The following is a 27,497-nucleotide window of genomic DNA, read 5'->3' as shown; positions in this document are numbered from 1 at the left end:
ATACTTCTCAATGTCAAATCTGACTTGAGGTGAAATACTAATTTTAACAGTGCCAGCTGTAAGTGGTCCTACACTAAATCAAGCTGTAAAAGGGCCTATAAAGGCAGCTGGGAGGCAGCAGTGGAGGGAAGAGAAAGACATATCTGTCTCCCTTTATATCTCAAGGAGGACAGGAAACACATTGTTAAGCCGACCATATGGTTTATCTACCAAACTCCAGCATATAGCTTTAATGTAACGGGTCATATCTGCTAAGTTGACAAAGAGCATGGAGCTGTTACAGCTACGCCGCGCTGCCTAACTTAAGCTCTTTCTGCTCTCGTTTGGACTGACAGATGGACAGACTGACTGACTGACTGACAGCCATTACACAGCTCTACGTGGCGAGGGCTTCCTCGGGCTGAGCATCCAGATAAAGGCCACAGCTCACATCGTTTCTCTGTCACTCATGGTGTCACGGGCTCGACGCACAGAGCTCAGGCCACATCCTTACTACTACATTTCCTTTTGAAAGCAGCGTTATCAAACTAACCGTCCATACCCACGTGCCTGACAGCGCATACCGCATCACCACTCATGTACACTGGGTATGCGTGTGACGGTGTAAACAGGAAGAAGACACAGCTAGAAATGGACAAGTTTGCATATTGCTCAAATAACAGCTTGTCTCCTACACATGTAATTAGTTGTATCATTGTAAAATGCAAAATTCGACTGTGCAGAGATAACAGGATAAACAGTGCTTGTAAAGGATTATCCATGTTGCGTTCTACACTTGTAGCGGAGGCTTATGCAGGCTGTTTTCTTGCTAAGGGGTTATTTTAGAGGGGCCTGACGAATCATCGAAGGCCAAGTCCTGTCCAAGACAACCCAACCAGCGATTGATTGAGAGCGTCTACCTCATCATTTCCAAACATCACAGTTTCTGCCCATCCGTACTAAAATACAGCATCAAAGTTTGCAAACTAAAATCTGTAGCAAAGTTGAACCACTAGTATGGATGTAGCCTCAGTGGACCACGAGGAATCCGGATGCCTTTTGAGTTTACTCTGAGACTGTTAGACAAGGTCGAACAGGGTCAAGGTGTGTGACTGTGATCCAAAGGTGCAGACAAAGCAAACAAATCCATTCACAAATCGGTTGGCATTTCTGCCTCCGACCAAGCTGTGCATGATACACCAGAGAAAAAGGTCAATTTACATTCACTCAGTTAATTTTGTCCTTTTTAAGAAGACACTCGGTGGCTGTCACATCACAGCCGAGTGGCTGTATCCTAAACAGGCCTTGTGGTAAACAGAAACACAGATTAACATAACAAGACAATCAAGGGAAGCATTCCAGTGTGAAGGTGAGAAGACGTTCTATTAGGAAACAACAAATAAGCAGCACAGGATGCGCTCATCCCTATAAACTTAGTTGAATTCAATCAATTTACATTTTACAAGGCCATTACAGGCACGATTTTAAATGTGGGGAGATGCAGCGCCATGTGTCTTGGCAAGGTCGCCATAGCAATGAATATGAGTTCACCATGGCAATGAGCTGTATATCTCACCTCTAATTACAGGCTGAATAACTGTGTTTTTCCTGTGTGGTGCTTAGGATTTTAATGGAGCTCATTTCCTGACACTGGTAACCGCTGACTGATGTTCTGTGGCTCGTGCCAAACCAGTGGCTTAAATGGAAATGAAAAATACATGTGATACCAGGCGAGCAAATATGCTGACTCACCTCTGCAAACTGCAACCTGCTGAACGTGCTGCTCGCAGGGCTGCTCAGCTTGAAGTTCTTCTTGGGCGCCACCCAGGTCTCCATGGTCTCCAGCTTGCTCGTGGCCAGGTTGGTGGCGTGATGCTTGACCAGGTAGCCCTGAAACTGGTCCGACTGAAAGTAGAGATGCACCGACACCGGATGGCCCATGGGGAAGTACCTGGCAGAGCACGGAGAGAGTGGGAATCCATTAGCAAACCTGATATCGGCCCATCTACCTGCTGTGCCACTTTTCAGGGCCAACGCTGTAAGAGGAGAAGAAAATGGAGATTCCTCTGGTTACTTTCTGGTGGGGGCGGCCTTGGACATGCTAATGTGGCCGGATGCTAATTTATGCTCGCAGTGAAGGTTAGTGGGGAGTCGATGTGTTCTGTGTGTGACACGCCGGACATTAATTCAGTGACCTTTAACAGAAAACCAATTGGTCACAGACGTGCGTTGACCATGCTGATGATTCCCTTTAAACGTTACTTGCATGTACGCTTGGGTAATGGGTGACTTCAATTATTTTTATGCTTACACACACTATTACAGTAGATAAAAGATAAGTAATGGGCTGGTGAATACCTAATTAAAGCTGGGGTACCTTTGAAATCTTCTAAGTAAGTAAATAAACTTCTTCCACACCAGTGATTGCTTTACAATGTGACGGTTGTCGCAGCAGTTGCTGTGGTTGTGAAGTAGAAGGGACGGATCGAGAGGACACAAGACGGTCGAGACCACAGCAATCTGCGCTCGACAGAAAATTACAGAACAGTCATGGGCTGCCTTGGCAGCAGATTCAGATTAGTCAGAGCTCTGAACACACACACACACACACACACACACACACACACACACACACAAACACAGACACACGCACAGACGTTACAAGTCTGCTGAACAAAGTTGAACTGGGTCATCCAGTCAGCTGAAGCCAAATGAAGGTCTTGCTCCTCTGATTAGTCTGTTGTCCTGTTTGTGTGTCGACTCGTACGTGGCAGAGGGCCGGTCCTCGGGGCGGCCGGCCAGAGTGACTTCTGGAAAAACTAAAAAGAGTGGAGGGTGGGCACTGCTGGGGAACACTGCACAGCTGCTCTCTGCACCCCCCCCCCCACCCAGATTTCTCATCCTCCGTCTCTTATGCTTCCTTACACTAGTATTTATCCCCCCCGCACGCACGCACGCAAGCACGCGCACACACACACACACTGAGACACACACACACACACACACAAAACAAACACAAACGTGCGCGCTGCCTCCCTAGTGCTCATGGCCTCATCAGTATTCTACTACAGGACCAAGAGTCAACCCGTCCTAGTAAATGTTACCCTGACAAGCAGAACAGCAAATATTTACACCCAAAAGGATAGCGGTGCAAACTCACTCCTCCCCTGATGCCTCTTTCTCTTTCTCCTCTCTGTTCCCCCATCTGCCTCCCCCTCTTTGCCCCTCTCCTCTCCTCCTTTCATCCTGCTTTCTGGGCCTCGTCCCTCGGCTCTCCTTCCCCCCTGCCCTGTCTTTCCCAAAAGAGACGTGGTGTTGATGCCAGTGTGAGACGCAGTGAAAAGGGGGCCAAGGCTCCATTCAAGCTTTTACTCCACAGTCTCTTCCAGGCCAGTCACAGTGGATTTCATAAAGAGCCAAATCCCTCTCTGTGTCCTTTTCCTCTCTTTTACTCCCGTCTCACTCTCAGGCTGATCCATCCATCTGCTGGGAGCACATCTGAATGCTACAGGCATGCAAAATACACTTAGCCACACTTGTTAGTTTATTAACAGCACCTAGCTAAAACGAATGCGGTCTGCAAAGAACATGCCCTCCAAAGTGATCATCCACACCTCTTAGACAAAAAGCACTGATAGGATACAACAAAGTACATTTACTGAGTTGCTGTCCTTAAGTTTATATTTTGTGTATACGTACTATACTTAAATGATTTATTTTCAGGTATTTTACACTTTTATTCATTTACTACAAATTTCTGCAAATATCGGTTCTTTCCAGTCAACTTGGCTTTTACACCGCATTACTTTCCCATTGTTTTTCTATATTTTTAAAAGTAATGTATTACAGTACATTACATTTCATTTAGCTGACGCTTTTTATCCAAATATAGACGAGAGTAGACTGTTGATCCAATCAGAGCGGACAGGTTACATTAGACCACCAGTGTTTTTGGTAGCATCATAGGCAGCATTCACATTTAACATGACAAGACTCTGTATTATTCTCAATATTGAAGGAAGTATAAAGTAGGCACCGTTAATGATGTAGTAGATGTTGCATTACAGAATTCACTACACTGATACTTTTACTTTTACTTGAGTACATTTAGCCTATTTATATGTATTTATATGCACTGAAGTAACATTTTTGAGAATTTTTTCCACAACTGTTAAAAAGAAGGATTTATTGCAGGACTGTTGAATTAGACTGCATTAGTTTTAGCTGAACTGACAATAGAGTGTATGTGGCCAGTGGTCGCACACACGCAGACACACACAAACAGACACACACACACACACACACATACAGGCTTGAGATACAAGAACGGGACTTCATGCAGACATTTGCATTTGGCCAAATGAGGACTCATCTGCTGTGACTCGCTTTGGTCTTAAAAGCAAACACTTGATTGGATTTAATTACTCGGCTTCATCAGTAAAATTCCGGATCAATAAAACAAAAATAAGAAGGCTCCAGGCAGACAGGCCCTGTGCAGTCGCACCACACACATCGTTTATTTAATTATTAGGACTATAAACCATACTGTGGCGGAATTAATAGAAACTCGAAGACTCATTTTAGCTTTTATTTCTCCTCTGAACAATGTCTCACTGCAACTCTGTGACCAAATCATATACTTGTCTTATTGCACATTAAATATAACTTTCATGTATGTGTATTACACAGAACATTAAAAGAAACAGTGTATTATTCATGTCCTCCACCCAGTAATGCTACAGTTATCGATTTATGACCATATGACATCATAGACCAAGTAGGGTTAGTATCTGGTCTGTGTGTTGTAATAACTTCAGAGCAGCAATAAGTGATGTTAGAAAAACCTGGTTCGCAAAGATGGACAGCTAACTATTGTTTGAAAAGTAAGGGGACTTGTGTGGGACTCAGATGTCATGGTAGTTATGTTTGCCACTGATAATTACTTAATTAATTATTAATAGATTTTCCGATTAGAGCAGAATGCAGTTTAATTAAAATTAGATTTTATAATATCTTATTTTGTCTGACAAACATTACAATTTCCTACATATTTTACGTTAAATTATGAAATTATGAGTGACGAAGAAAAACAATAAACCGCATATTCAAGAATTTAGAAATTTGATTAAAAACTTTGGAATCAAATTTTACAAAAAAAGTAACATGTGCCAATGTTGGGTACGTATACAGGTTTATTCTTCCCTGATACTCATTTATTGTTAAGATTTATGAATTTTAAGTTTAGTCCTAGCACAATGTATCATCATACAATATCTGTTTTTCACATGTTTTGCTGTGATATTAATCTTTTCATAAAGTTTGTGTTCAATTGACTCCACGATTAAATGCAATCAAAGACTTTAGACTAAGTAAAACACTATCAAACTGTTTTCATGGGAAACACTGTAGCACAACATTCACACACTTTACAGACGGCAGTTTGATTTGCAGTTTGCTTGAGAAAACTTCTGACATGACCTGAAATTCACCCAAGGGCCTAAAGAAAACTCCCACACATCAGGTGACACTTCAGTCATTGTGTATATGTTACAAGGAAGCAACACACATACACACACACACCAGACACCCCCACACACACCCCCACATACCCCCACATACACACATACACACACACACACACACAAATGCAGAGACATATCAACAGGTTCATTCTTGAGTCAACTGCTTAAACACTCACACATACAAAACTTAGACTATATACACACAGACACACACACACGCACACATTTTCAATTTCCTTGCACAGTGACCTTTGGCCTCTGAGCCAATTTAAAACAGTTACATGTAAACGTTAGAAGACTGGCTTGTTTGTAAGGTTTGTTTGGAAATGCTTTTTCTCACTGGCTCATTTCCTGGCAATGACAGCAATGTGGAGACCCCAGCGTTCTGTCAAATACACAAATGCACTCATGTTCACAAACGCACCCTGTTAGTAGCCTCCTTCCCCATGGTCTGCTCTCACTCTCTTTTTTAACAGATGCGGTGTATGAGTAGAAACAGCTGTAGTGGAAAGATGGTTTTGAGGTTTGACAGATGGAAACATGTTTCCTTTCTCGGCTTGGCTTTACCCACAGGACAGAACACCCACAATGCAGCCGGGGTGGTGGGGTACTAATCACTAGGTGCCACACTTAAACTTACAGGGAGAAAACCATCAGAGATGACACTCGATGATAGCTTTATGTCGCCTCCTCCTCTACAACTGTGAAGCTGCTTTCAGACACGAACTCTGGAAAATTGGTTGGACGTTTTCCTGGAGTTTGCCTTTTACAATGAAGCATGCAGCAGGACAGTGTCCAAGTCACACATGTTCATAACAACAGGAAAATGTCCAAAGCGTTCAGCCGAGGGGGGGGGGGGTTCTGCTTATAACAAATCCTTGGTGCCTACCACCAAAATAATCTCTTTGAGAGACTCTTTAAAAGATTCAAGAGCTTTTGGTGATAAGCACCAAGGATTAAATATATATATATGACTTTATTAGTTTTTTTGCATTTGATGAGTTATAAAAAAGGTCATCTAAATGGCCAATCACTCGCTGTGAATCCAGATTGGTCAGATTTGTGAACATTTCCTCAGCAGACCAATAGGAATTGTCATGACTTGGATGACCACTAACAAAATGTTACGCAGCTCAGAACAAGGTGTTTCTTCAAACTGTTTTCCTTCATTCTTTGTTTTATTTAAATTGTCATATCCTCTCTTAGGGGGTAAAAGTCTTAATGTCTGTTGCCATCATGAAGACTAATGTCTTATTAATGTTTGTATTCTTTCCTGTTGTGTCTCCCTGCTTTATCCTTTGTTTTGAGGTGCCTTTCTATGAGATGCATGGAGATTCGCGTCACACTAACAAGCAGTTTGCACCTCTTCCTCTGTGTTTTGAATCAGCAGACTTAATTTGTCACGGTTTTTTAATCACTGGGCTTCATCAATGTGCAAATAAACTAATGGGAAGCGAAACCTAAATGCTCTTGCCCCAGATGCTACTGGTGGAAAACCCTTACTGAAGTACAGGGAGCTGAAATGTTCCGTTTGGCCATAGTGTGGTTTTCCCTTTTCATTTTAACCACCCATGTTAACAGCACTAAGGAATTTATACATCGCCACTAATCATACGCTGGCATGAAGGGACAGCTTTCAGTGCTATGACCTACATAGCCTCATTATCTCAGGGATAAACTGACAGAGGAAGATATCACGTTACAAAATGAAAAGCATTACCCAGAGTTCTCTGTTGCTATTTGGCACTATTCATTGTTATCCTATTTCCATGACATATGATCCCAGACATAGACATCAGCAGCGATTCAAAAGGCTTGAACACATTCTGTGGTTTCTCGTTCCAACATGTGCAGCTTTTGAGAGTATGATCAAAGTGAGGTGCACCTGTGCATTTAAGTGCATGTAGGTCCCTGGTGATGTAGACATGTAGACAAAGACTATTTGCACAGGTGAATCTGCCTGTGTTTACCTGCAGCTGTGATCCTTTGGGTTGCCCTGTAGCGAGGCGGCCGCCCTGGCCAGGCCCAGGCGAGAGAAGGAGTGGAAGTACGTGAGCCGCGTGTCCGACAGGCTGGCCACGCCGTCTGACTCGTCGTACACGTTCTCCCAGTACGAGTTCAGCGCCGGCATTCCCTGGGGAAACGGACCAAACAGGTAGGTGTCCAGCTGGTTCACTATCTCCTGGTTCACGCTGGCTTCAAACTTCCTGGCGAAGAAGGTGGGTCGCACAGTTTGCTGCAGAAGGAGGCAGGGGAACGGCAAAGCAGGGAAGGGTGAGATAAAAAGGGGAAAAATTAGAAGATTGAGATGTGGTTTTGTGCCAGGATGACAGGGGGGAAACATGTGATGTGTGAGATGTGTGTGAAAGTGACGTGTGGGTAGAGAAGAGAGAATGTGACGACAGATGGTAGAATAGATCAAATGTAGCAGATAAAATAAGGCAAATTCATTGTTATGCACTTTAAATTCAAATGGTCCACATGTACGAGGTCTCTGTCAGGGTTTCCCAACCTTGGGACTTCTGATATCTATGACATATCCCTCTTGTCCCTGCAGGGTAGCGAGGGGAGCAGCAGCTCATCCCAGTTGGTATCGGACGAGAGGCGGGGTACACCCGGGTTGCAAGAAGCCGGAGAACCCAGAGAGAACCCGTTAAGAGAACATGCAAACGTCTACACAGAAAGGCCCTGGTCCACCGAGGCCACAGATGCACACCTTCGTCTACTAGAAGTCTCAATTGAACATTGCTTCATTTCAAGGTTTCACAAGACTGAAAGTTTGGGAACCACTGCTCTCTGTGGTTCCTGTGAGTCAATTAAAATGTATTCCAGTGAACACAATGCACTAACTATAATTGATAATTAACAAGGAAACCGCCCAACTTGAATACCTCGTCTCATGGGAGGGAGAAAAATACACTGTTTCTTTTCTGAGTTCTTTATCTATTTCTTTTTCAGATCCAGAGCAGAGAGTGATAGGAAGAAACGAGGAGCTTTAGAGGAAAATGTGTGGAGAAAACAATTGATGTAGCAGGAGAGGTCTTTAAAGGTTATTGCTTTATCAATGAAAGTATTGATGAAGGGCTATTTGCTGCAGTTGATCAGGAAGAACTGTTTGATCACAGGAATTATAGACACGGTTAGAGGTAATAGACGAAGAAGGAAGATGCCTCACATCAGAGGCTGATTCTAACACCGGTCCTTTTTGTATTTTTCCCTCCATTCATCATTTCTCTCTTCACAGTTCTTTGTACAGTGTTTGTGTGTTTCGCCCTACACCTCTCCATCTCTGTCTCACCCTCTCTGTCCCTGCCACACTCGTGTGGTTGATGGTGCATCATGAAAACTGCCGCCTCCACAGCCTGGCTTAAACACAAAGACATCTTCTCAGTCGCAGTGACAAAACTGTTTAGTTACCCAGCACCAAACGCCTTGGTGCTAACTGCGGGGGGAAAAATCTCAATTTCTGAGACTTTGCCATTTTCTCAGGCTGAAACTGGCAACTGTGGGAAATTGGTGCTCCTTCACACGGCACCAGACGATGCGCCTGCCTGCCGCGATTGGCCCAAGATATCAAAAGAAATGAGGAGGAGGGGGTTTTAGTGTACACACGCTCCCGGATATTGTTCGTTCTGACCCGTCGTCTGAAAGCACCGACCTGTCACAGCCTGTCTTTCCGACACACTTCCCAAATGCACCTCATCCTGAAACACATTACTAAACAATGATGCACTGAGACAAAAAGCCCCACTCTCGCTCAGTCGCTCCAGAAGGATACCCCCCCCCCCCCCCCGTGAGCACAACTCAACAGTTGTACCTTGAATTATTCCTCCAATCTGCAAACCAAATCCCAGCCCACTGTAATTGTCTGTATCTCCCCCTCCGCTCTAATGTTCAAAGGGAAACTTAGATGGCGCTCTCAAAGGGATATTAAATCCTATAAATACCAGGGGCCTGGCTGCTTTCTGGAAAGGCTGCTTTGTTCCCAGGGTTGGTCTTCACTGGTACCAGGGTGCCAGACAGACCCTGCAGCCCTGCCAAGGACCTGTGGTAATGTGCTGGCGCTGAACAGCCAGAGACCGAGGCGAGACAGATGGCAGACAGGTCCGGCGGAGAGAGGACTGAGGTCAGGGCTGCAGCTTTGACTGGTATTTGAGGGACGGGAGAGACCAAGTGAGTCACAGCACTGAGAGGGTCTTTAACTGTGGCAAAATGCTTTTGATTCATCTGGTAGCTTTTACTTTGTAAGAGCCCATTAAAAGTCAAACAGCGATACCGACATTCTCTGGGGGTGTCGGAGTCACTGCCAATCACTCACTTTCATTTTGAAAAGCTAACTAACCCTCTTCTCCCCTGTATACCAAAGGCAGGCAGGATCTAATTACTATTAATTGTATTTTTTTCGTTCAGGGTCACACTAATAGAGACATAATTTTGCGCGTAGCGATTGTGAAAGCTGTGGGACCCGGCTGGATGCTGAGGGTGAGAGGACAGACCTCGAGGCTAGAGAATTTACAGATTACTGCCGAAGATTTCCCATGATGCACTGAGGTGTGTGTGCAGCAAACATCCTCCAAAACGATGTATGCTTTTCATTTTGATATCAGGTCTACTGGGTGAGACTCTGATGGACATCTACTTGAAGTTAAGACCTTTAATCCAGAGGAGCTTTGAAGCCCAGGGCCTACTTTTATCAAACTGCTAAAAGTGAGATTTTGGACATAAGTGAGACGTAAAGAGAGAAGTGAAAGTCTTTGGTCCAAGCTGTGACACAGAGAAAGAAGAGAGTGCACGTCCACATGTTTTAGAATCAATGTGCATGTCTCTGTGGACATGCACATTGGTTATTCATAGTAACCAATCCATTTTAATATTTAGAATGACTCTACAATATTATGGCGAACAAAATATTATATTATCTGAGGCTGTGTATGTAGTTTAAGATGGTAGTTTTGAGTCACCAATTGTCGATGCTGCTTTACTGTTATCACCAAATGTAATTTGTATAGTAGTTTATCATGACATATGCAGAGGTGGAAGAAGAATTACTAGTACCACAAAGTAAAAATACTCCATTACTGTACTACAAAACTCTAACGGACAAAAGTATCAGCAGCTATGAACTCAGTAATGTGAGATGGGGTCGCTCTCACAGCTATGACTTAATATTGATAAAGTGAACGTGTCCACATTACAGTCGTGTGTTATCATCACCTGGAAGCGATGGAAGTCTGCGGGCTTGAAATCATTCGGGGAGCATCCACACCAGTCCACGATGTGCTTGTACTGGCACTTACAGCCCAGTTTACGGTTCCAGTTGGTGATGCGCAGGTTGTTGTCCACCATGCTGTCGCAGTAGGCGCTGTTCTCCAGCACCGTGTGGAAAAAGGACTGGGAAGCCGGACACAGAAGGGGATTGGGAGAGAGAGGTAAAACCGGGAGGGAGGAAGCAAAGACAGAGAGATGAAGAAAGAAACTTAGAAAATGTTATTCCTTTTATTTGTTAATTTCTGTTACTCCGCCGGAACACACAAACTAAAATAGATTTGGAGCAGAGAATGGAGTTTCACAGCAGCTCATGATAAACAATCCGATTTTCCAAGTCAGCCTTTACACCTTCATCTCACTTTATGATTAATGTCGGCCTCCGACTTCTTCTTCTTTTTCCCCTGAACATCTAACACAGATAACAAAAGGCAACAGTGTCTACAGCTTCTATAACAAAGCAGTGCTCACTTGTTAGTCACGGGTTAGGAAACACTAGACATACACACAGAGACACAGACACAGACAAGAGTGTGTGTTTGTGCGTCTGTTTTAGGGTGAAAAACGAGAAGGGGGAACCTTTGATCAATCACCATGTTTTCTCCTGTCTTACCTCGGCAGGCAGCAGTGTGTAGGCGTAGAATCGCTTCATGTTGGTGACCAGGTCGTCCTTGGAGTTCATCACATATTCCACGAACATGCGGTTGAGCAGGAACCAGTCGGAGCCGCCGTCCACCGAGATGCCGTCTGGGATTTTACGATCGCCCAGCCGCCACATGTGGGTGTCGCACTCGAAGAACAGACGATCCAGACCCTGCTTACGGATAAACCTGATAAACACACATAAATGTGTTATGTCAAAGACTGACATCTAAATATACATATAGTTGATGAATTAATTATGAAAAATAAACAAAATCACAGAGAAAAGTGATCTGTATCAGCATTTTTCTTGCTTTTTTATCGTTACTTTCTCTAAATGGAATTTTTTTTTGTGGATGAGGAGAATCAGTGGTTTCGTGTGTGGCCTTAAATGACTCGACAAATACGTTGCTCACACTTGTCACGAGACGAGTTTATCCACAGTAAGACGAGCGTCACCCTGCATACATAACGAAGGTGTTACTCCTGTGAACGTATCGAGTGTTAGAGACAGGGAGTCAAATTCAGGCCACCCAGGTCAAAATGTTCCCTCTGTTATCCGACAGGTGACAAACACTGTTGATGCACTGACCTTGTGCTTCGCAGGAGCTCTCACACGTACACACATATAGAGGATGTTTATTCTTTTACACATTTTTATTTGTTTTATGCAAGCATAAGCATATACTGGTCGATTATCAGGCTCATTGCTGTTGTTAATATAAAATTAAATCAGGCTGGAAACCCACTCCATCATACAGCACTGAATAAAAATCTGTGACTGCAAACATAAAGCTGAGTCACGCTGACTCATGCATCCATGCTGGATGTTTTTTTCTTTTTCCAATTCTTCCCGTGTTCTGGATTTTTTTGCTCTCAGAGTCGGTGGTGGTGGTGACTGGTTTTCCACCGGTGGCGTGACAAGGCAGGAAGCAGAGGGTTTCAGCGGAGATGGACGGTCTGGCGGTGACCTCGCTTACTAACCCCAGCAAGAAGGTGAATTAATGATGCCACAGATGGCGGCTAATGGTGTCATGATTCGGTGACCACGCCATGGGAGCAGGAGTTTGCTCCGTGTGTGTGTGTGAGTGTCACACAAATACAATTTATCATAGAGAAACAATAAGGCAGCGATGTTGTGGGGAGATCCAAGTGATGATACACAACAAAACATGTTTTGAGCTGTAAACTAAATTCTATGATTGTTCTTTGAGTAAACACAATGCTGGTATTAATATTATATTAATTTAAAATTTATAAAAGATCTACATAGATGGGCTGAACATGGCTCATAACACCACCTAGTGTTTCAAACCATCTTGGACCTTTCATAGCCAATACTTGCGTAGCTTGACGTCTTACGACCTCTAATCAAGGGTGTGTGGTGAGCTTAGTTATGTGTGTGTGAGTGAAAGGTGGGTGGGGATAGGCGTGTCTTAGCCACGCCTCCCAACACTGCGTATAAAATGTATTGCCTGAATTTCTAAGGAGAGCACCTCAGTCAAAACTTAGGGGTGAAGTAAAACTTTTAAATTAACTGTACGAAATAGTTGCATCTCACCTGGCATTGTCCCGGCCATGTGACTTGATGAAGTTCATGTCTCTGTATTTGGACAGGAAGGCCACCAGCTGGTTATTGGTCCTGAAATGAAAGAGACAGACTTAGCTTTGACAGGGACACACAGGGTTAGAATGAGCTAGAGGCACAACCTTGATATTTTTTGGCCATGCTTAAGGAAACAATGTCCCTTTTGGGGCTAATTTATGCAAATTGCAACAATCATCTCCTCTGCCACTTGAGGGCAGTGAAACCAGGGGGCACTGACATATCATCACCATTTAACTTTATCATTAATCTGGAGTTTTATATCTGGCCGACGATATAACTCTCTTTCAGCTCCTTTCTTTATCTCCACCAACTTCACAGGGTAGCATCTGGGATTTTAGCAGCTAAGTGCAGCATCATGTACTTCAACCATCATATAAACCCAACTCTGACCTTTGGCCAGCGTAAGGCTAGCATAGCTGGTGCTTTGTTTTCAAGTAAAGGGAATAAATTAAAATTCATTATTGTCGTTCCTTGTCTGCCTCATATTCATCAAAATATTTGAACATCTCACCACTAAGCTGATCCAATAAATTTTTCATAATCTTAGATATATATCGGTAAATAATGTTAAAAAAAGTAGTTTATTCTCTTACTGATGAAGACACAGGGGCCATGTTGCAGGCTTTTATTTATTCATGCCTTGATATAACTTCTGTTAAGGAGGTTCTGTTTTGATATCTGTGTCTGTATGTGTGAAATTTGGTGCAAATCAATATATAAAAATCTGGATCTGAGTGCTCCCCTAGTTACAACTGTCTGTTTTAATATTAGACAAAAATCATTCAAGTCCAGACTGTGCAGAGTTCCGGTGTCCAGAACCTTTTATAACCAGAACCTAAAGACACATCACTCCTGGTTTAGCTTCACTGACCTCCATGTTCAATGTTTTAGAATTGAGTTCACTGTTAACTTTTAAGTTTCACACGACATTTTCACCCAGTTACAGTTATGACCTTTCGGTACCATATAAACCAAGACATGGTTGGGAAACCTCAGGCAAAGGTCTCTCATCTCTTGCAGCCACACAGCTCCAAACTAAAGAGGACAGAGAGTTTTCAGTCAGGGCCCCGAGGCTCTGGAACGACCCGCCTGAGGAAATGTGGCTGCATGAGTAAGTGAAATCCTTTCAATCCCCTCTGAAAAAACACATTGGAGAAACTTTCCAGACGTTTTTTTTTTTTACAGTTTCTGCCTTTCCTTATAATAATTTTCATACAGTTCTTGATTGACCTTTAATGATTTATTTTATCTTATATAACTGAATTTGTTTACTCTTTGATCATATGATTTCATGTTGATTTGCTGCAGGGTCGATTTTAGTTCAACAACTGTAAATAATAATAATACTAATAAAAGGCTATGTAAATCATTTTGGTCCCTCAAGCGATATTGTAATGATTTTATATAAATACCCTCCATAACAACACAGTGGATACAGGAGCGCTGGATACGGTACCTCCGATCAGACTGGCTGCTGTTTTCCCCCAGTGTTCACCTGGTTGTGCTATGAAAAATTCCCCACTGGCACAAAAAGCTTTTTCCCTGTTGACCACCATTATAAATGACTGCAGCACTCTTACACACCCAGAGCTGTAAACAAGGTTGTTTTTACTCTTAGTTTTATGAAAGTTTAATCCAGATTTCTCTCTGTAAAACTTTCTCAGAGCCTCAAAAAGTGACTTTTACTTTGGTGACATGCACTTTAGTTTTTTTCACATAAACAGTTTCTGTTTGTTTTTGTCTATGATCTCCTGACTGGTTCAGAGTGAACAGGACTCTGTACTTGTGTCTGTGCACCAATGAGAATCACTCAATCACTGTCCATCCATCCACACACACATGATGGTCCAATGAGGTGGATTAGCTCTGTATCATAAGTTAAATTAAATAAATAATAAGCAACAATTATGGATTAGATGCTCCAGTCATTTCAAATTTTAACTTTTATAGTTGTTTGTTCAGTCATGAACATTCAAACACATCCTCCCAGGAGGGGAGGACCGCCCCCTCACCGATGACATCATCTGATCTGCTACAGTTTCATACTGAACTGAAAGAACTTCTCAGTGTTTCTCCTACATTGATTTATTGATGGTCACAGCCACAATATTAACATAGACCATCACAGATTCATTTTGTATGTATTATGTATTTATTTACAAATTTGGTGCAGTACGCAGCATTGATTCAGTCAGCACCTTCTTGTTCCAATATCTCCCTCTTCACTGTAAAGTCCGTTCTCAGTGTATTTGCACTGGAGGTTTCACATTATCACATGATGCATGTGTTAGCTGCCTGTTAATTTCCTTCCAGACGAGCTGTGATGTGACACAATCCTGCTCATACGCAAGTGTCATAAGTGTTAAACTCACACTGAAGGGGAGAAACTATCAGCAGATAAGTGAGAAAACTGCCTATTATAGTCTGCATACACATCATTCTACACAGTCAAGCTCAAACATCAAAGTTTTTGGGGTCACTTCCAATCAATTACAGCCCCTGGTCTCTCTCGCTGTCAGCCCCTTAGCCCCTGCAGGCTGTTCAAACTATTTAGGATCATTCAAAAGATTGTGCTATCTGTGGATTTGATGAATGACTTCACGCTGCTCTTACATTGTGGAGCAGTCTACTTCCTCACATGCGGGCCAGACGGGCTAAAAGCTTTGCTCTGCAGGCTCTGCTCTAGTCAATGGCTCTAACATTTCATCTGTGGTGGAGCTTTTCATGACGGCTTGGCTTTCTGAAAGAGCAGCGAGGCTCTGGTAAAAAGCTCAAGGATCAGTGGGGGGAGGGACAAGCGCATATTAATGTCATTTTCTCTTGAAGGAGCAATTTCACAGCCTGGGGGGCTTATCTTAGGAGGTCCTGAGCCATAAAGCCTAACTGATGATGTGCTGTACAGACACATCACAGCCCTCTCTGTCTCTACTTCCCACACACATGCTCGCATGCTGTGTATCTGCTAGTACGCACACTGACAATACAATATACGCTACATGCACAGAGACAGGCACGCACACTCATACGCACACACACATAGCACAAGGGGAATTCATGTCAAGCTCCACATTTGCCACCTGAGTGGTCACCCCATCCACTGGGTCTAATTTGCTTACTGTCAGCCCTGTGGCTGCTCTGTCTCACAGTCACACTCTCACTCTCACACACACACACACACACACTGCTGTGAGTCTCCACTCCACCTCCCATACCAAAATGTGCACCTTTTCAATATCATAGCCAATTAAACATCATCATTATGGCACTGTTACACCTCCATGGTCTTACTGTCTTATTCATAATCTGCCCTTTTTATAACGAGGACTTTTAATAGACCATCCCAGTGGGGAATATCTGAACACTCTGGCTGTCAGGTTATGAACTCACACTCAAACTGAGGAGAGAATGATCACACAGTTGTTATATTGGTCCTCGGAAAACCTTCAAAAAGTTCAGTCACTTTGGAATTTAACTTTTTTACATTCTCAAATGGTGTGGCTCAGTTCTTAAGTGCTATAGAGATTTTTTTTTTTTTTTTACTGCAGGAAATGGCACCTATCAGTCATGGAACAGAGCTAAGATATAAAAAAAAAAGAACACTTTCCCCTGATGCAGATGACAAAGTGGAAGAGATTAGGAGATATGGCGCCTGCAGCCACTCATTGTCTCACAGAGCTCCGACTTCTTAAAAGCAGCTATAAAGTCTATGAAAGGGGCTTTACAGAAAAAAAAAAAGAGGTAAAAGCAAGGAGACTGTAGATAAAAGCTGGGAAAGAGCGCTGTACTCTCTGGCAAAGCAAGCGTGTAACTCATCCTTTGGCCTCCCTCTGGACACACACACACACACACACACACACACACACACACAGTATATCTCCCCGTGGACACACAGCCCCTCTGCTGGTGTAAGGGGCTCTGGATTTGCCTTTGAGAGCCATCCATGCGGCAGGACAGACATTATCAGGGAATTAGAGGGGAAATAATGCTCGTCTCCAGTCCCACTGATAACAACAGCAGTAGTCAGGACAGCGCGGGGCAGGGGAGCCCCCCCGCATTCCTGACTGCACCATGACGAGTGCCATTTGGGCCCAGCCTGTGTAATGTTAGGACATTACGGAGCAGGTTGGACAGTTTCAGCTGGACAAATGTTACAGGATCAGCATAAGTAATGAAAAGGTTTTTCTAAAGTGATGCCCGTGCTTATGCCAACATGCTTTACTGCGCTGTAGTGACTTCATAATGATGAAGTAATGCTGATGTGTTTATTTGTCGGGGAGAAGAATGTCTCTTTTCACTTGATCCTTTTTCCAAAGACAGGATTGTCAGCTGATTGGGTTTCAGTCTCTTGCTCGCGGACACTCTTACAAGGGCTGGAACCTGCGCCCGCCAGATTCTCAAGTTCAATTCAGTCAAATACGCAGCGTGCAGACTCGGTCAAATCCAATCTGTGGTTACAAATGCACTTGCTAAGCAAAGATACAAGTGTGCAATTTCCATTTTCTCATATTGCATGTCTTCAAAACATGCAGTTCCCTGTCGTTCCCCTTCCCTAACTGTTTCTTCTCACTGCCGCGTCCCTCTCCCTGTCATTTCTGCCTCTCGGCTCCCTCCTTTGCTCCATCAATCGTTTCGTTTCCCAACAGATGGGGCTTAAAACCTCTACTGTCAGCCCTTTTCTCAACAACATTGCCCTCATGCAAATGAGGAGGCAAAAGATGGGAAGGAAACAGTGTCTCGGCGCATGCACTCGCAAATACCCTTAATCATGCGCTGACAGACACGCAAACAGGATAGATATGCACACATGTACACAGACAAGTGCTGAGACACACTCAACTCGGCCGTGCACACACCGGTGCAGGAAAGCGGGCACGTGCGCAGACATTATGTCAGCAGCGTTTAACGAAATGTTGAAAACGGCTAAACACAACAAGACTGAACCCGTCCACGCACAACATCCGCATTTGGCCCTGCATCCTGGCTCCAGCTGTGGAGACATCAGATCCAGCTTCCCTTTCGCCAGTGGCTATTACAGCTTGTCTAAATTCAACTGGTGGACATCTGGCTGTGCAGGAGAGATAACTCTCTCCTTAATAGGGGGATTTTAATTGGCTGCTGCAGAGCTACATCAAAAACCCAGCAGACCCTGAACTCCCAGAGGACTTTAAACTCACATAAAAAAAACTGTTCAACTCATGAAATTTCTCCTCCTGTTTCCATGCTACATGTCCAGTTCAAGTAGACCTTGTGGCTGTTAATGACCTCTTACAGCCTCTTCAAAGGGATGTTTTGGAAAAGGAGAGATGACTTTCGGACCGTACAGTACACAACAGACCTCGAAAGTCAATAGATATTGACCCAGGGCAATTAAACAGTAATCAGTTCATCATGTAACCAGTTCAATGCAGTGCAAGCAAGGAAAGAGGCAGGGGCTTGGAAGAGAAGATGTGAACGAATAGCGATTGAGACTCAACTTCATTGATCTGTTTGCTTTGGAGTGACTCTGTATTTAAAGCTCACAGTTAACCACAGGAGGTTGGACCTGTGTGTATTGAATTTCCCCCTTATTGGCGGAGAGCTGTCCACTATTGTTGTACATGAAGTGCGGCTGCCTTTTTAAAGAGAGAACCACGTCCAATCCAAAGATTTGTTACCTTTAATGGACACTTCAAATTCTGGGAGAACTTCTGCTTTCCCCTCAGGCCCTACCCCTCTACTCTTTACTGTGGTGCAACATGCTGCTCTGTTACCTGATGGGATAATCTGCAGCACTGAGGTTGATGAAGAAATCCCAGCTCCAGTCCCTCATGGCCAGCAGGTCAGCCATGCTGCGAAGATACATGGTCAGCAGGCTGGCACCGCCCCAGATGGTGGCCATGCGCCAGGGTGTCACCCTCACGTTGGGATACTGTACAGCCAAGGCCTGCACCTGCCTGTGCAAGTAGTTGGAGCGCTGAAATAAGAAAAGTGTTGAATGAATGTGACCAAACATTGATTAGTATTCTGTGGGACATCAGGAGATTATATTTCAGTGAATTTCAAGTCAATGTGATTGAAAAACAAATAAATGGGATAACTTTAAATCAATCAAAGACCAAATTCAAAAAGAGCCTGACTAGCCTCATATTATTGTAAGAAACTCGTTCTCCAGAGTTTGCCTTCCCACACATGAGGAGCACAGCAGGAGATTCTCTGGTCAGATGCACTCACAACAACAACAACCTACTGGAGCGTTCAGGTGAGGGCTGGTGCAGCAGGAAGGCAGCGGGACTAAAATTAGTTCCACTGCAGAGATCATAAGTTCTTGTCTACAGCGACACTGGCATCAGCCCTTATCACAAAAGCTCTGAAATGTTGTCGTCTTTTAAAGTCGACATCTTTAACAGAGTCTTCTTTTGTTTTGTATTCTTTTTGTCTTTTCAGTATTGCACCTCTGTTAGAAACATGATTAATGTAATAATTTCAGGAGATTAACCGAAGATCCGTGCAGGTCTAGAAGCAGCTCATGTTTGCTCAGTGTGTCTCACCTGATCAACGTGGATGTAGTAGTAGTGCGAGGTGTGGTAGATGGCTTTGAAGAGGCGTTGAAACTGGCGAGCGGCTCGTCCGTGGACCACCAAGACGAACCCTATTCTCACTGGTTTTAATGGGAAACTCTCAGCAGAGTCCTCGTCCCACTGGACATTCACATTGGCTTTACCTGTGCAGGTTTCAAGACAACACAGTCAATATTAATGTGCTTCATTCGTTCACTCATCTGCATTTCATTCGGACAGTTGCATGGATTCTCAATCTGCAAATAACCCGTGGCTGTTTGATTATAAAATCACATGTGTTATTTCTTTGATAAATTATGAGAGGTTGTGCTATTAGTCATTACATTGAGCAGTTAGAAATAAATTCAAGGAACAAAGAAAGATAATTTGAAAGCCTTGTGAATACAGTCATAAATGATTATTCAATGTTATTCTTTAATTAAACAATAAACAGAGATAGCTAAACAGCAAGGTTGCTAAGCAACACAGTAAGTATCAGTTTGAGAGGTGATTAGCATATTTATAATAATGAACTGCTATGTCACAATTCAGTTGGTAATTATATGTTCTCTGTGAATGTTATCTGAGGAAGTACCTGTTTTATAACGACCAATCAAGAGGCCTTCTTGTATGTTAAGACTAGGATATTATAATATTAAGTGGAGGTGTTGCTCTCTGCTGCCTCATTGAAATACATCAGTCGTACTCAGGAGGCAAAACTGGTCACAATTATGCACAGGGAACCGAAGCCATGCTGCAACTAAAATATTAATAAATACATGAATAAATGAAAAGACAGTCATACATCTATTTCAGCCTCGCTGTGGAACCATAAACCGGCACCACCAAACCCCGGCTCGCTCATCCCTTTTCTTACATGATTGAATTGGAACTATGACAATTTCTACCAAACACTACACACACTGTAACTACTATCCTCCGTCACACAGGAATCCTGTAAGTGTTTTCTCTGGGGGGGCTTCCAGGGTGGAGCAAAGATTGACAGTGCGCTATCATTCCTCTCCGGAAAAACTCCCAAGATGCCTTGGATTTCACAGAAATAACAACAAGCGAGCGCCGCCCCGGTCAGGGCGTGCCAAGCCACTATCAAACTATAATCCAACCCCCCGGAGAGCCGCTGGTGACCTCACATAACATCGTACCAGCCTTAACCGCTCAAAACAAACACTTGCAATTCAAACACTAACAAAAACCTTTCTCAAGGCTATGCTTCACTGACGAGTGTCCCGAGCATTACCACGGAAAATTGTTTGTTTCCTTTGAATCTGCAGTTATCACAGCAAATGTGCACACGCAGCTTATGAGACATGTTTGTTCACAGGATGTGCCTTAAGGAGATTAATGACTGTAATTTGGGACTTCAGTTCCCAAGAGCCTGTCTGTGATAGAGTAGAGGAAGCTGAGGAAATACTGAAGTGTGGGGGGTGTTTACTCCCGAGGTGATGGTTCTTCCATTCAAAAAAAATGAAAAGAAAAAGAAGACAAAAACAGACCCTCTAGTCTCCTCTGAGTGTCTGGCTCCGGGTCCTGTAATTACTTAAAATTTAAGGGCAAGCGTCCGACATGTCTTCTCTTTATGAGTTGCCAGAGAGGGTATAAGACGGCCCCTCCCGTCCAACTAATCTCATTGATTCAAATTTAAGGCCAGGTGTCCAACACGGCTTTGTTTAAAGGTCTGACCACCAGGGTGAGGTTAATGACACGCTTCCTTGGCTCTAATTGGCCGTGGCTCTTGTCAGTCACTCAAACCCCCACCCCTCTCTGTGTGTGTGTGTGTGTGTGTGTGTGTGTGTGTGTGTGTGTGTGTGTGTGTGTGTGAGACAGCTCAGGGAGGGGAGCTGCTGTAGGCCATATCAGATTGAACCGTAATTGGTGGGCAGCTAAGAGGGTTCACTGGTTTGCTTTGCACACGGATAATTGGCCAGTTGCTTCACAAAGCTCTTTGAGAGTGTGTGCTATGCTAGCTAGCCAAACTAATGAGCACTGCTCTTTGTGTGTGTGTGTGTGTGTGTGTATCTGTGTGTGTGAATGAGTGTGAACTTACATTTTTCTGTCCGATTTGACTGTCGAGCATATGTTTTATCTGCAGAGGAGTCTTTTTTGACCTGCACCTGAATACACCACAGGCATATTCCAAATGGAAAAAAACTGAAACCCTCGGCTTGAACTCATCACTCTTCATCATGCTTCCCCTCATAATCCATCTTTTAAACTGCCTCTCCCTCATCTGCTATCACTCCCGTCTCTTCCTCTATCGTCCCGTGTAACTTCAGGCTCTTACCCTCCCTCCATCTTAACTGCTCATATGAGAGGTTAGAACAAGAGCTGAGGAATATCCTGCAGGGCTTGTGCCAACTGCATTTTTAAACATCTTGAGGACGGTGGGTGCTCCTCAAAACCATCCACAAAGACAGGTTGGCAAACATAGACTGTAAATCACACAAAATAAAGTGATTTTTTTTACGGGCTGTCAGTTATTTACTGCTTCTCCCCCCTGTCTCAACCGAATCGATCCATGCATTGAAGTTTCCAAATTCTGTTGTTTTAGGTTTGTGTGTGTGATTGGGGGTATCAGCACGAGAGACCAGCTGAATTATGAAAAAGGATTTAACTAATTTAAGTGAAGTATCAATCATTATATGGTGATCAGTCTTGAGTGTGTGTGTGTGTGTGTGTGTGTGTGTGTGTGTGTGTGTGAGAGAGGCCCGGGACAAATGTGATCCCTATAAGCGGTTACCACTTTAATTATATTTCTTGAAATGGTTTGCAGGGAAGCAATTGCAGTGCTGGAAAAGGTCATTACAGATGGAAACCTGCACCGGATGAGTTGTAAGGACAAATGCTTTTGGATAAAGTTACTGCTCTTCTGTGGAGTGTGTGTGCTCAACAATCAGTTTTTACAAGACCACATTCTGACAGAGACAGTGTTACACAGGCGAGTGTGGTGAGCGAACAGCTGAGATGCTGTAGCCTCAGTAAGAAGGAGAATTAGTGAAAGAGCCTTGTTGCTGCTGCCGAGCTGTTGGAACCAGACAAGGGCAGAGTTGTTCCAAATTATCAGTTTGTCTCCAACTACCATCACAGAGCAGATTACAGATCAAACAAATACAGCCCAATTTATCATTTTTGTTTATGGGATCACTGCTGAGTTTGATACAACGGACGAATCACTGTCCCAATTAGCATCTCAGAGCTGGTGAAAGAGAGAATAAAATCAGAGAAGTTCCAGGCATGGAAACCAAATTAATGAGCTAAAAGAGGCTATGAAGCATCATAGAGGTGAGACTGGGTGTTATTTGGGTAACAGATCTCTTGCACAGATTAATATGGATTATGGCAGCTGTATGCAAGACTTTTTATCAAATCATTTTCAGTACAAGGCCTGCAGAGTGCAGTTTTTACCTCCACCAGGGAGAATATGTTTTCATGTGTGTTTGTTTGTTTGTAAATTATCAGGATTACACATATACTACTGGCCAGATTACCACAAAACTTGGTGGAAAGATGTGATCTGGCTCAAGAAAGAACACGTACATTTTTGGTGTGGAACTTTCTTGCAATTAATTGCATTTTTCAACATTTTAAATGAGAATTCTTGGATCTAGATGAAATAAATCAGACATATTTAGGCGGCTGATATTTATGAGGATTTGCACAACAGTGCAGATCCAAACAAAAATCTGGATCTCGAAAATTAATATTATCCGGTTCATTTTGATTAGCAGTTCAAAAGTCAAACATTTGCCGTCTAATGTTCACGTGATGTGATCAACTCGAAACTTGAAACCATTGTCCAAAATCCAGCCCAACCATCAGAACCTGCAGGGCTTAGGTTCAGTATCAATCCTCTAATGACCATTAAGTGAACGCTACATGGGATCAGAGTCACCGTGTGCCAGCTCACGCCGCTGCTGGAGCAACACAGACCTGTCATTTCATGATTAGCAAAGTTATCATATGGGAGGCAAGACACTGTACACGTTCCGGGGCTATTCATTGATGCTACCAGAGCTAACACAATTGCTAATCTAAGCAAGGCCTCAAGGACAGAATACTGATCAAATCAAATTGGACAATTCTCTGCTAACAAGGTTAGGGCTTGAATTGGGCAGGGGAACAGAGGGAGGGAAGAGAGAAAGATTGAGAGAGATAATTCATTGGCAGGCGGCAGGCGGGCAGACAGAGAATAAGAAAGAAAAGTGATTTAATTTAGCTGTCGTGTTGTTACAACCCGACCACCAGGGGAAAGCCCTTTTCAATTCTTTGTCTCTTTTGATCAAACTGTCAGTTTGAGTGGGACGGCGGTTTGCCTCTGTGAGATGACAGGACCTTAGGCACAGACAGACGATACCCCTGCTCCTGGGAAAGGGGAATGTACAAAAGTTGCTAAGTCACCGTGCATCCTCCAGTTCTAATAACATGAGCGAGGGCCAAGGAAGGTATCTGAGTACAACAGGTGGGATGTCTAATATATTTCTCCTCCTCCCCTGCTGTCCATTCTGCATTCAGTCCACTCCCATGAGTGGAAATGCATCTGTGTGCATGTGCCGTTCACTTAAACATGGTTGCTGATGCGTCCGGCTCACCAATGGCTGCAGCCGCAACAGACTTCGTTTACAGCATCCACAACCAGACTGCAGATGTTTATAAATTCTGAGGATAAAAAAAGAGAGTGTGTGTGTGTCTGTGTCTGTGTGTGTGTGTGTGTGTGTGTGTGTGTGTGTGTGTAGGAACCTGTGTTCTGCGGCCAGCTTGACAAAACAAATGAAAATTGGAAACCAATTTGGAGAGAATACAAGCAGCATCCACATTTTTCCCTAACAATTTACTTCACCAATTACACATCAGCATAAAACACGCTTTCTCGCCTTTGACGAGAACTGCAATTACAGGAGCCGGAAATATTTCACCCTGTACTGAAGCCCGGCTGGTCAGAGTAGACGCTTTGAACTTAGCTTTGCAGACATTGTTTTCTTTTTTTTTGCCGTAAAATAAATTGTGCAGCAGCAGAGAGTTGGAGATAAATAAAGTTGGAAAAAAAATGAAAGGTCAAACAATACAGAGAAAGGCTATTGACAACCTGTCAATGGCCTTTCTCTGTATTGTTTGACAGAAGTTCTTTCAAAGAAGTTTTACTTTGTGTTTTTTACTTTCTGCAAGCCTGACGGAAAAATCAACCCCAGCAAAAAAATCTTAATTAGCTCATTGATATCCTGATTTGAGATTCTTGTGGGAGGTTTTTGCTTTCAAATTGATTTGAGGGAAACAAATATTTAAACGCCACTGCTGCCTCTGGCTCCTCTCCCCATTTTAACATTAGCTTTTTGGAGATTTGTTCATAACTGCCCCATTTAGACTGGATGCAACATGGTATTTAGCTGGTTGTGACGTTTGCGTGTTTCCCCCCTCAGAGCCGGATAACACACTTGCATCATCATTTCAAGAAAGGTGACTGATGAACTACATAGTGATTTGCTCAAATACTTGTGAAAAGGCTAAATGCATTATGGGTGATGTACTATGTATTTTTTAATAATTAGGGCTTTAAGCCAGCAAAAAAGTGCATGATCAAAGATCCACAAGAGATCCATGATCACCATCCATCACGTAGGATCTTGATAATGAATCGTGACCGTGTTACCTATACACTACATCTATTGCTCTTCTGTGCGTCCTGTTTGTTTTCCTTTTCATAGGTTTTTTTTGGTCGTTTTTCGTGACTCTTGCTGAGGGTTAAGGGCAGAGAAAGTCGCACCTTGTTAAATGAGACAAATTGTGATTTGTGAACATGCGCTATAAAAATGATATTCGATTGATTGATTGATGGAGGTAGCGTTTCAGATGATGGCTGGTGCTTTAAGAGAGGGGAGCGATATTAAAGCAGATTACAGGCTCCAAGGCTCAGTCGGTTAAAGACATGTTTGAGCAGGAAGAAGTTCACAAGCTTTAGGGAAAAGGTAATGATTTACAATGAAAGCTAGATGTATGAGCTCGTACATGTTTGTATTTCATGTCTCTGTCTGCTTAAGATGCTGAGAAATATAATTTTTTATATAGCCCTTCAGAAAACGTCAAAAGGTTTTAGGTGGTTTCCAGATGGGACGTAGGTTTGTAAATTGTCATCTTTAGAGATTTGCTCCTGGACTCTGAAGAAATTACACCATGTTTTCAGGAGCTTGAAGGTATCTTGAGGTATCTGTGCGGCATCAGACACTGTACAACACCTAATACAACTAAATTGGACTCAATACTCCTGAATCAGATGTGCCCTCGTAGTCAAGCTTGATAGATATCGACCCATTTAGTGAGAGGATTTTTGTGCAGAATACAAAGTGACTGTTCAACCTCCCTAGGAATAACAATTTGAATTAACTAAAATCAAATAATCAATCATTGTAATTACACCCATGGACTCACCCTCAAGGTGGCAGTAGCGAGTGACCTTCTCAGGCATTAACTGCCCTTCCTTGTGTCTGCAGTACACCTCTGCGATCTGTTGCCGACACTCCTTGCTCTTGGCTCTGGAGAGAGCTGAAATGGCTTCCTTCCCACTGATCTCGCACTTGGGTGGCTGGTCGTAGGTCACCTCCAGCGGCGCTGTGGTCGCCTGCCTCCAGTGGGGGTGCTGATGTCTGTGCTGCGACTGGGCCTGCTGGGCCTGCTGGGCCGGTGAGGCGCGGGACTGCTGCCGTGGAGCTCCCACGACACCCTGACCACCTAGGTAGGAGGAATTGTTCCCTACCGCTAGGGGCTGGTGGCCGACGGGCAGTACTTCATTTGAGCTGCGGCTCAGCCTGGGGGAGTTGTCCCGCCAGGCCTGCTGCTGCGCGTGGGCTTTCTCCTGCAGGTGCTCCCGCTGCTGTTTGCTGCTCGTGGCCCCGACAGACTGCCGGTTTGGCTGCGAGCGTGCACCAAAGTTACTATTGTCTATGTTGTCAAAGTCTTTGGGCACAGAGTTCTCGTTGTTGCTGTCGACTCTACTTTTCTCCTTCGGCCGGTGGGAGTAATATCCATCCTAGTATGAAGAGAAAGAAGAAGAGGAGAAAGACAACGGGGGCATTGGGAGGGGGAGAGAGAAAAGAGGATGGGGGGGAGACACAAACAAGAAAAACAAGATCAGAACTGAGTGAGCATGGTGCATATCAAATGTCGGATTAACAATCAATGGGGCATGTTTGAGTGGTCAGCGCTGCGTTGGACCGTGAGGCATGAAATTAAGTAGCAAGCTACCGAGTGTGAGGAGTACAAGGTGCAACTTAACCGGAGGTGATGCAGGGGCTGAGGGCTCTGCCGCGATGTGCCATCATCAGATTAGACCCTGTTTCAATTAAATTCTCCCTCAAATGGGCCCAGCACTCCGTAAACAGATTACCAAGGAGGGATAAAAGGACAAAATTTGACTGTGAGTTTGTGAGGGTGTTATGTGTGTGTGTTTATGTATGTATGTGTGTTTGTATATGTGTGTGTGTGTGTGTGTGTGTGTGTGTGTGTGTGTTGCTTCCTTTATTAGTGGTGCCATGTGAGAAATGTGAAGAAATCGTCTTGGTGTGGCGAGTGACTGGAAAGGCTTGCACTTGTCAGCGTTGTGTGTCTGCATACATGAGATAGTGTGTGCGTGTGCGTGAACGTCTGAATGTACAATTTCCCTATCTTTCCAGCAGAATGGGCTAAAAGTGAAGGAGCGGAACAGGGGCTGGCAGAAAAGAGGAGGGGGGGGGGGGGTAAAAACGGGCAATGAGCGAAAGTGGGGGAGCGCGAGGCAAAAGAGCGCTGACACGAGACATGAGTTCTGCTCCCAGGAAGCGCCGGCGAGTTCCGGAGAGATGTGCCACAATGCATTTAACGGAAGAGTAAGGAAGATGCCCGGCCGCCACACCTTGCTAGACACAAGCGGAGAAAGATAGAGCTCATGACAACAACAGG

At 43.8% G+C, this 27,497-nt stretch overlaps 1 protein-coding gene across 1 annotated transcript in view; it reads right to left on the bottom strand.

The window, feature by feature from the left end:
- Window positions 1-27,497, bottom strand: part of xylt1 (xylosyltransferase I) — an 80,487-nt gene that overhangs the window by 12,726 nt on the left and 40,264 nt on the right. Inside the window, exons 2-9 of the mRNA XM_053419462.1 lie at window positions 25,992-26,589; window positions 19,545-19,717; window positions 18,768-18,970; window positions 12,970-13,050; window positions 11,380-11,596; window positions 10,716-10,892; window positions 7,472-7,737; window positions 1,732-1,930 (exon numbers count right to left, since the gene is read on the bottom strand). Of these exons, the coding sequence (XP_053275437.1) occupies window positions 1,732-1,930; window positions 7,472-7,737; window positions 10,716-10,892; window positions 11,380-11,596; window positions 12,970-13,050; window positions 18,768-18,970; window positions 19,545-19,717; window positions 25,992-26,589 (1,914 nt within the window). The remainder of the gene's footprint in view (window positions 1-1,731; window positions 1,931-7,471; window positions 7,738-10,715; window positions 10,893-11,379; window positions 11,597-12,969; window positions 13,051-18,767; window positions 18,971-19,544; window positions 19,718-25,991; window positions 26,590-27,497) is intronic.

This window comes from Pleuronectes platessa, chromosome 3, assembly GCF_947347685.1.
Source record: "Pleuronectes platessa chromosome 3, fPlePla1.1, whole genome shotgun sequence".
In the NCBI taxonomy this organism is placed as follows: domain Eukaryota; kingdom Metazoa; phylum Chordata; class Actinopteri; order Pleuronectiformes; family Pleuronectidae; genus Pleuronectes; species Pleuronectes platessa.
This window is presented reverse-complemented; position numbering and strand designations above follow the sequence as displayed.